Source organism: Oryzias melastigma, linkage group LG11 (genome assembly GCF_002922805.2).
Source record: "Oryzias melastigma strain HK-1 linkage group LG11, ASM292280v2, whole genome shotgun sequence".
NCBI lineage: Eukaryota > Metazoa > Chordata > Actinopteri > Beloniformes > Adrianichthyidae > Oryzias > Oryzias melastigma.
In genome coordinates, this window is record NC_050522.1 from 26,957,941 (window position 1) to 26,968,368 (window position 10,428).

General features: G+C 46.3%; 2 protein-coding genes across 6 annotated transcripts in view; one reads left to right on the plus strand and one right to left on the minus strand.

Moving 5' to 3' along the window:
• The window catches only part of LOC112162595 (basic salivary proline-rich protein 3), a 12,680-nt gene extending 5,352 nt beyond the window's left edge, over window positions 1-7,328 (plus strand). The window contains exons 1-6 of one of the 5 annotated variants that reach the window (XM_024298412.2): window positions 1,211-1,652; window positions 2,054-2,299; window positions 2,330-2,768; window positions 4,231-4,425; window positions 4,496-4,718; window positions 6,458-7,328. In XM_024298412.2, the coding sequence (XP_024154180.1) occupies window positions 2,114-2,299; window positions 2,330-2,768; window positions 4,231-4,425; window positions 4,496-4,718; window positions 6,458-6,650 (1,236 nt within the window). In that variant the 5' untranslated portion in view covers window positions 1,211-1,652; window positions 2,054-2,113 and the 3' untranslated portion in view covers window positions 6,651-7,328. Of the gene's footprint in view, window positions 1-1,202; window positions 1,653-2,053; window positions 2,769-4,230; window positions 4,426-4,495; window positions 4,719-4,831; window positions 4,978-6,457 lie in introns of those variants that run through there. The other 4 variants (XM_024298413.2, XM_024298415.2, XM_024298411.2 and 1 more) reach the window with 4 other exon arrangements.
• Window positions 7,329-8,481: 1,153 nt separating this feature from the next.
• Window positions 8,482-10,428, minus strand: part of LOC112162596 (myocyte-specific enhancer factor 2D homolog) — a gene marked incomplete in the record, with an annotated part of 21,761 nt that continues 19,814 nt past the window's right edge. The window contains 1 exon segment of the mRNA XM_024298418.2: window positions 8,482-10,428.

Genomic DNA, 10,428 nt, shown 5'->3' on the forward strand with positions numbered 1-10,428 from the left:
TGTAAGGTGATAGAGGGTGACCTGTACAACAAGCATATAGTGTCCAAGCCCTAGAATTATGGGCCAAAACCTTTTTATTTACATTCAAAGATGGCTATTTTAACTTATTTCTCGTCAAAAAAGCAAAGTTTAATGACATTTTTTTCAAAAACTGTACAGTAAAAGTACACAAGTCTCCTTGAGGTGATAGAGGGTGACCTGTGCAACAAGCATATAGTGTCCAAGGCCTGGAATTATGGACCAAAATTTCTTTATTTATTTACATTCAAAGATTACCATCATAACATATTTCTCGTCAAAAATGCAAAGTTTAAGTACTATTTTTTCAAAACCTATATAGTAAAAGTACACAAGTCTTTGTGAAATAATAGAGGGTGACGTGTAGAACAAGCATATAGTGTCCAATGCCTGGAATTATGGATCAAACAAAATCTTTTTATTCAAATTCACAAATGGCTATTTTGACTTATTTTTCATCAAAAATGCAGTTTAAGTACTAATTTTTCAAAAACTACACAGTAAAAGTACAAAAGTCTCCTTGAGGTAATAGAGGGTGACCTGCAGAACAAGAATTTTCTATCTAAGGCCTGGAATTATGGACTCGTTTATTTTTTAAATGACTTTATTTAACTTCATTATTGAAAACTCTAAACATTTCTTTTTAGAAAGGACATAATAAATAACAGATTATTAGTACAAATATGCACTGATAGTATACGTAGTTTTGTTATAGGATTTTATTTCTCTTTTGCATTTTACTCCGAGCACATCTGACGTTCTAATGCTCCAACAGAAAGCTCTTCCACCGAGTTTCATGCTCTGCCGTAAACCGTGTAATACGGGCGCATGACTTTTTTGCAGCGCGGCTGGTTTGACCGCGGCTGAGCGAACAGCGGCTCTCTTGAGCGCAGTTGTTTTCCGTCTGTTCTTCTGTTGCTGCACTATTCCCATCCATTCGCGGAGAAAGGTTCCACATGCAGCTTTTCTTGTGTGACACACCGCTGGACTGCTTTTAGCGCTCAATATAATCGAGAGAATCCGGTTGATTTTCAAAATAAAAGATTTCTGACTCAAAAAAAAAAAAGTCCCTAAATTCTTCCGCGGCCCGGTGGCAATGGGTCTGCGGCCCGGTACCGGTCCGCGGCCCGGTGGTTGGGGACCACTGATCTAGAGTGTTCCTGTGTTGGTAGGATCAGCAAAAAGTGAAAGACGAAGTTTCTAAATCAAAGGAAGAATGGATCTCGTGTCCAAACTTTATTTTATCGTTAAATGAAATCTGCAATATATAATTAATATTCCGTTTGTTTTTATGTTTCTAAATAGTTCAGAATATCCAGTAAAGTAACATTTAATTGATGTATAAATTTAGACTAAAAGTAGAAACGTGTTTCGAAAATCTTAAGTGTATTTTATAGAACCAATTCTTGTGTTTATTTTGTTAAAGACTTCGATAAAGTTAATGTATTTTCTAATTCAGTATTTAGTTGAGATGCAGCTAAAAGACCGATAAACTATTTTATCGACAACAGTTTTTATTTGGGGAATGAGCCTCTTCTCTGTTTGTTCTGGTGGTTTGTGGGCGGAGTGATACCTCTCACTGTCTTCTCTATCTTTGACACGGAAAGAGACCGCGGCGTCCTCTCACCTGTCAGGTAAGCTCAGTCCGAACTCGGTCAAAAGTTCCTATCAGCCCGACAGTTCGGTTACGTTCGGGTGTGAGCAGATCGGAACCGTCAGCGGTTCGTTTTCCGGTTCGATCCCCGCCGGCGGTTTCTCAACAGAACCGCCTTCGTTCCCCGCGTGACGCTCAGAACTCCGCGGGTCCGCGCGGCGGGGACTAGCAGCTCGGAACCCAGAAACGCTCCGTGTTCCGGGAGGTTCGGGTTCTCCAGAACCAGAAAACATGTTTGTGATTCCGGAAGCGAAACTCCTTTAGAATAACCGAATCTGTTCTGTGACCGGACACGAACACGCCCAAGATAAACAATGAACTTTAGAATCTGCGGGCGGAAATGGAACCTGCGGGGCTCTAACCTCACCTGTCTGTCCACAGGAACACACCTGAGTCAGAACATGTCCGCCGACACCTGCAGGAACACCTGTTGAAGATCTCATGGATCCGCAGGAGAAACCTCAGGTTCTGGACCCGAACATGTCTGAGCCGTCCAGAGAGTCCAGAGATTCTGGTTCACCTGCAGCTCAAATCCCAGAAAGAGGAAAGCTGAAAGACAGAAACCAGGAGGAGGACCTCAAAGACCCCCCCTCTGAGGAGGAGGACCTCAGAGACCCCCCCTCTGAGGAGGAGGACCTCAAAGACCCCCCCTCTGAGGAGGAGGAGGACCAGGACATGGAGGAGGAAGAAAAGTCTCCTTCTGCTCTGCTGGAGCCCAGCACCTTACTGTGGTCAGGAAACCTGAACCGGAAGATCCTGTTGGAGCAGAACCCAGACTCTGAAGAGGGGGGGGAGGGCAGCCAGGTGACAGACCCGTCCAGGTGGAGGGAGAGCATGCCGGAGGGGGAGAGGTGGAGAGACGAGGTGCTGAAGGAGGACTGCTGGCTGGCTGACGATGAGGAGGAGGAGGATGAAGACACGGAGGTGAAGAGCGGGAAGCCGGCTGCCGGTTTCACTCCACACATCACGGTTCTGACCCAGGACCCGAACCCAGACGAGATCCAGGGCTTCCCGGAGAAGGAGGCGGGTCCTCCCGCAGAGCCCGGCCGGGAGGAGCCGCTCTACCGGGAGGAGTGGGAGGAGGACAACAAAGTCTGTGAGTGTGAGACGCCGGATCAGAACCGGTACCAAGCAGAACCTGAAGGTGTCTGATCACTTCACTGTGAAAGGTCAGAGGTCAAACCCCACAAAGACACTGTACAAAACTTTATTTATAAAGACGACAGACAAAGTCCTGATCAGATTCATTCAGTCAATGAAAAGTTCATTGAAAAAGTAGAAATAAACAACAATAGAGTCAGATCAAAGCCCTGCAGTGTTATGCTCCGCCCCTTTCCTGCTTTCAGCGGTTTAGAGTTTATCGATTTAAAAAAAAAAAGGGACGAAATAACGTCGATCAGATGAAAAGACGAGTTGTTTTAGGTGAAAGGACTAAAATGATTCCATTATTATTATGAAGGAACTGGAAAAAAATAAATATAAATAAAATGTAACAGAGGAACGATGTGAAGAACCAGAAATAGTCGATCCTGGTGTCAAACTCAATCACAGAGACCAAAAACACAACAGGAGAGACATTCATTGAACTCTAAAACTACATTTTTAAAACTGTAACTTTTAACATAATTATGAACTAGATCTATAGCATTACCTGAGATAATCCTAGTGTGAATGCTGGAAGCTGAATATGGCTCCTGAAGATGCTAGTGCTGATAGTTGAAGATGTTAGCTCGCTGCAGCTGAAGACACTAAAGCTGATAGCGAGCTGAAATATTAGCTAAACTCCAAAACAGCCTAAATAATCTTAGTAAATGCCAAAATAGTCCATAAATCTTAAACCTTTAAAAGTGTAACTTTTAACATAATTCTGAATAATAAAAGGCAGGAATATTATTCCAGAATAAATCAACTTAAACCTTAAATAACTTTCAATATTTTACTCTCCATAAAAATATATTTTGTCAAAATGATACAAGTTAGATATGAGCTCAGGATAACATCAGGTCATTAACAATAGAATTACCTGGAGGGCCGGATCCGGCCCCCGGGCCGTGACTTTGACACACGTGGCCCATCAGTATCCTCCACCACTAATAGAAAAGGTTGTAGCAGAGCGACTAATGGTTGTGGTCAAAACATAAAATGTGTCGAGGAATTTAAAAATCAAATGTTTCAACGGTCATGTCAACATGTATGTAACACGCTAATTTAGGCTTTATCAGTTTTTTAGGCTGTTTGGGAGTTTAGATATTTTTCAGCGACATGCTAGCAGTTTTGGCTAATGTAGACTTCTGTAAGAAAACGTTTTGATGCTGTTTTGGAGTTTCACATTTTGGTCGTCTGGAGGCGACTGACTTTATCTAACTCTCCACTAAAGTTCATTTCTGGATTTTTTTGTTAACCACACCCCCATTTCTAATAAGCTCATGTCGTCTCGTTCCTCTTGAACCAACAATTTCAGTTTTAAATTTTGACAAAATTCCAGTAAAAATTGCGTCTGTGAGCTCGCCACGCTGACGGCGTTCAGAATCAAACTTTCAAACGTTTCTCTTCTTCAGACCTGTGTGAACATGTGGACCGGGAGAGGCTGGGCTTCGTCGCCTCCACCCTGGTGGGAGGACTCCTGTTCCCCCTGCTGGTGTGGGGGGGCTATGCCCTGCTCCCCTTCGACCCCCCTGTGCTGCGGAGCGCCCCCCTCAGGGTCATCTACACGCTGCGCTGTGCCTTCTTCGCCATGATTCCCATCGTCCTCGGTGAGAATCGGGCGTCTGTGCTCACCGCGGCCAAGGGGGGGCACTAACCGTGACTTTGGGCTGCTTGCAGGCGTGCTGGTGAAGGGCGTGGCCCGGCTGAGGCACTGCGCCCTGAAGCCGCTCTACCTGGACGGTCAGGTGGACAGAGAAGTGAGGGTGCACGGGCACTTCGTCAGCGAGTCGCTGGCCCTCTTCCTCTTCTACTTCCTGCAGCTGGGCGTCCTGGCGACGTACGTCAGCCAGGATCTGGTGAAGCTGGTGCCACTGCTGACCATCGTCTTTGTGTTCGGCAGGTACGTAAAGATGGCGTCACGAGAAGGTTTGCTCTCCGGATGCTCGGGAAGTGATGGATCCGTCACGAATCCATTCAAACTTTTAACAGAAAAACGTTTTTGTAAAATTCCAGAATCTATAACTGGAATTCCTCCGGTGTTCGGTCCATGAGAGTTCTGTCAGAACTCCGGAAGCTTCTCCAGCTGTAGATCAAGTGATTGAAGAACAGGAAGTCCTCCAGATTTAACAAAATAAAACTCTCTCGGTGTGAACAGGGAATCATGCTGCTCAGTTTTCTTCTGGTTCCTCAGCCTGACGGGCCGGCAGAACCGACCCGTCCAGTCCAGGAATGATAAACGTGACGTTGATTCGCTCTGAAACGTTTGTATTGGTGTAAACGGTCACGTGTCGGTGGTTCTGGTCATTGACCACGCTCAGCCTTCATGAACATCAGAGACTGATGGTCGACCTCTGTCCCCGTTCTGCAGGTAAACATTAACTAAGTTCTGTTGATGGTTCAGGGTCAGAGTTCTGCTTCTACACCGATTGATCCTCATCACCTACGGGTGACCAACAGATCTACAAGATTTTTACAGGAATCTACAAAAGTGCATGTTTGGTTTTCTTTGGCAACAGACGCGCACTTGTAAGCCACGCCCACATTCCTAATATGGTTATATCGTTTTGTTCTGCTTCACCATACGCTTCACGTTTTGAATTTTAATTATATTTCAGTTAAAACTATGTGAGCGATGGGGAACGCCACATTTACAATCTCGCCGCACTAACGCCGCTCAGAATCTACAGGTTTGGAATCTAACGTGATTTTCTCCAAGGAGCTTCCTGGTGACGCTGGAGGAGCTAGTCAACCAAACGTCAGTTGTGGTCATGAATGTAACTTGAAGGCATTTGGTTCAAACGTGTCTTTCCCCATATTGATTGAAAATGTTAAAAAACAGCACGGCTGGAAAATGGTTCCGTGGCCATCCCATAATAATTTCAAATCTGCCTTTGGATCACCATGTCTACAGTTCTGTTTCACCGGGTTTCAGGTGTGTGCAAGTATGGGTGTTTTTGACAATGTGGCGGAGGAGAGATTATGGCTGAAAGGTGAAGAAAGAAAGAAGAATCGTGAAAATAATCTGGTCCCTCAGTCCAGAACTGAACCAGGACTGTTGAGGGACAGAATCAGGACAGAACTAGGACTGTTGAGGGACAGAATCAGGACAGAACTAGGACTGTTGAGGAACAGAATCAGGACTGTTGAGGGACAGAATCAGGACAGAACTCTGGACTATTTAGGGACAGAATCTGGACAGAACTAGGACTGTTTAGGGACAAAACCAGGACAGAATCAGGACTATTTAGGGACAGAACCAGGACTGTTGAGGGACAGAATCAGGACAGAACTCTGGACTATTTAGGGACAGAACCAGGACAGAATCAGGACTATTTAGGGACAGAATCAGGACAGAACTAGGACTGTTGAGGAACAGAATCAGGACTGTTGAGGGACAGAATCTGGACAGAATCAGGACTATTTATGGACAGAATCAGGACAGAATCAGGACTGTTGAGAGACAGAATCAGGACAGAACTCTGGACTATTTAGGGACAGAATCAGGACTGTTGAGGGACAGAATCTGGACAGAACCAGGACTGCTGAGGGACAGAACTCTGGACTACATTTTTCATAGGAAAATGGCGGTAAGGTCCGGGATCGTGGACTTGTCCATCATTTCTTCCCGTGTCTCCTCAGGCTCATCTACTGGCTCTGTCTGGCTCTGGGCAGCAGCGTCCGGGGGATGGGCTTCGCCTTCTCCTTCCTCCCCATGCTGGTCATGCTGGGCGCCAACCTCTACTACATGTGCTCGTCTGTCGGCCCGGATGCCATCTTTGACGTGGCGGTCCCCACGCCAGAGCCCCCTCCCAGAATGCGTTGGTGGTTCTAAAGGAGGCCAAAGTTCTGCGGACCGACTCGTCCTGTTTCTGGACTCTTTGGTCCTGGTTGGTTTAGTGATGGCGAGAGATGCTTTGCGCTCTGTTAGCCACGCCCTCCAGGAGCGATCTGAGAGCGCGTTGTACGGCGTCCGTGCAGACGCCTCTCTAACCCGACAGGATCCGCTCAAAGATAAATTACTGATCGTGAAATCCTGGAAATTCTGGTGAACTTTGATCATAAACGGTTCTGAGCTCATGAAACACCTGAGAAGGTTTAGGCTCCGCCTCCAGCCAAATCCTGGACCTGAAACCTTCAGAGAGAAACTGAATGAAATCCTTTTAATGTTTTTTCTAAAGTTGTGCTCAGATGTCTGTCTCCTGTCATGTCTGGTTTCCTCTCTGGTGTCGGACGTTTGGATCGGACCTGCCTGGTTCCGTCTGCAGACACCAGGATTCCTGCGGTTCTGGTTTTTAGTGATGGATCTTTAGTTTTTCTGTTTGGATTCAGACTCAGATTCTATCGTCGACATAAAGAACAAATGATGTTTACAGAAATGTATTTGTTTGTATTCTTTCTTTAGAAGTTTTTATCAAAGATGTTTGTCATGAGAATCGACTTTTCCGTTCTGAAACGGGTTCTTCAACGCATCTTTGTTTTGTTAATAAAGATTTCTCTGTTTGAACCAGCAGCTCTTCAGGTCTTTGTCTCAGTGGAAATGACTGCGGTGGGAGAATCATCATTAGACAGATGGTAAAAACACTGAAAGTTTGGTGAGTCAAAGAGAAGAGAACGGAGATAACATCCTGGCAGGTCAAAGTTCACAGAGGAACTTCACTGTAGAGGCGGAGCAAAGGTGAAGAGGGTGGCACGGTGGTGCAGTGGTTAGCACTGCCTGGTACTGGTGTTTGTTTTCTCCACAGGTTCACTGGGGTCCTTTGTCCTCAGGTGAGTGTGTTCTTGCATCAGACAGGTGACCTCCAGGGTGGAGCCCTGTGACTGGGATAGGCTCCAGCAACCCCATGACCCTGAGAAGGGTTCAGGGTAAAAATGGATGAATGCTTATAGACAGTATAGGGAGAACTGGACAGATCATCATTTATCACCTCAGAGTGTGAGAAACTGAAAGGTTTGGATTCTTTCTTTATTTTTTAAGATTGCTCCTTTACCTTAAGGGAGTAATTCTACTTTTCATTCCATCCATTTTACACATTTCTCAGATAGTTTGATGAAGTGTCCCCCTAATGCTGAGGTTTTCCTGGGGTTAGATTAATATATTATTACTGATGTGCTAAAAATGTAGATTTTCATATTGCTATCATTACCATCAGCTCTGTGCCATCCTGCATGATTCTGACTATTAACAAGTCTGAAATTGAAAATGTCTGAAATAGATTTTAATGTCAACTAGTTGCTGCTAGAAGTTTCAAGTTTGTAAAATACGGAGAACTGGGTTCTGTTCTCTGTTATCTTCTCCACTTCTTCATCTTCTATTTTTCCTTTAGTTCTCCACTCTTCTGTTTGGTGCAGTGTGATTCAGTTGTTGTTCCTCCGAGGGAGCAGGAGGGATTCCAGGTGCTCCTGTTCTCGGCCGTGGACCACGCCTCTGGCTCGTCTTGGCCCCACCTGTCCCAGTTCCCTTGGGATGAAGCCCATCTGCTACACTATTCAAATACGTAGTTGTGGAGTTAGATAAGCTAATTCCTCTGTAACAGTCCTGGTAAATCCTCCTGGGGGAGGATCTCTCCCTCATGAGGACATCTCTGAGGTTTCCTCTTTTGTTCCCACCAGCATCAGAACCGGGTCTGTTCCGACATCTCCACGAAATGAAAGTCAATGACAGATTCTGGTTCCTTTTCACTCCATTTGTCTATTTAATATATAAAATACGGTAAAACATACGCAAAAAGGAGAAGGATTCAAGGGACTTGGATACTTTGGTACAACAAACACTTTTCTGTAAAAGCGGTATAGAATTTCAATAACATATCAGTGCATACTTTAATATGAAAATATACACAAACTGTATATCATTCTCAAAAACCAAAAGAAAAGAAAATCTTTACAATAAACCCAAAGCAGACCAGCTCAACACAATATATTAGCTATAAATTTCATCTTTAGTATTTCATATGCTACATGGATCTGAGCTGTCGGACCGATCCTCTGGTGACTGGACCCATGCATGTTTCCATCAGTGACTCAGGAGCTGTTTTATAAATATATTCTATATCTTAATGAAAACTGCAGCATTAAACTGGCGTTTCCTTCATTGCATCTGCCAACGTCACAAGAACGCGTTCTCAGCCGGTTGTTTCGGAGAAGGAAAGCCGTCCTGTGATTCTGATGAGAGGAAACCCGACTGTAGGCCGTCCTACACGAGAGAGAAAGATGAAGAAGCTCCAGAACTAGATATCATAAGAATGGACCATGAGACTGTCACCAGCACAAAGCAACCCCGAGAGGGAGACTCCAAAAACACCAAAAACGCTCCGGCAGATTGTCTGCAGGTCGGCCTTTCAAACTGTTCGTCCTCGCCGAGGGAGGAGAGGCGGGGCCTCCTGCCACGGCTTGTCTGCGTCCCGTAACCCCTCGGGAGGTCAAAGGTCAGGAGGTTCTGTTCCGGACTCGTCCTGCAGGTCGACAGTCGGGACAGTCTGGAGGTTTGTCCTGGAGCGGCGGGAGGTGAGGAAACACGACTGACATTAGAGGCAGAACTTCCTGTTCTCACCGGGGGGTCAGAGTTTCTGCTGATTGCTGGAGGACGACAGAACTCGCCTGAAGTTCAGGAGAAACGCCTGATTGGACGCAGCGAGCAGCACAGCTGTTCCTGCTAAAGTGATTGGGGGGGTACACTCACGATCTGAACTGGTTCATGATACAAGAATCCTAAAACATCACTTCACTATCTTAGAAGAGGCGTCTGCTCCGTGTGGACGACGGGACCCTGAAGCGTCTTCCGTCTCTATGACTACACTAAGTGAACAGAGAAGAAGAAGAAAATGACTTTAAAAACGTGTGGCCCCCCCACACCGAGACGCCTCGCCGGGGGGGCCGAGTGCGCACACCATCAACACGAGAAGAGAAACTACGCATGGCGTCCGCATGGCGCCCGTCCTGCACGCCGCACGACACGTCGAAGTCACACTCAAAATATGCAAACAGATCCACAGGAGACCTAGCAAAGTCTAAGCCACGAGTCATATGTACACGCACGCCGTGGCGCCGGAGGTCCTCGCCGTACAAATATAGAAAACGCCGTCGCTCACTTTGTGGAGCACAGAGAGAGAGCGCTAAAGAGGACATCAAAGCTTCTGGATACGAGGATTTTATACAAAGTTCTGATTCTGGACGACAACCGGACCTTCAAGACTCCAGAATACCAGCTCCGCCTGAAACGCCGCGGCGCTCCGCAGGAGGAGGTGCAGGAACTTCCTATGCGATACAAAGGATGGCGTCAGCCTCAGGCGGGGGAGGGGCCGCTGCAGAGGCGGAGCCGACCCCGGCAGGAGTCCAGCGAACCGAGGTCGTTAGTGCAGCTTCAAATGGACGTCACTGATATCGTGAGGTGGCGCTTGAACAGGCGAGTCGCCTTAAAGCTCCATGAGACAGCAACCAGGTGGAGAGTACAAGTAGGCGTGGCCTGAAGTGAAAAACATTCCTACCAACAGAAAGAATCACAACAGGTGTATAAATCTCCAAACGAGGCGGGGTCCACTACAGCCCCGCCCCCTCCATGAGTTCTACTTCCTGAAGTTCTTGGCGAGCCCCGAACAGTCTGGGTTTAGCGG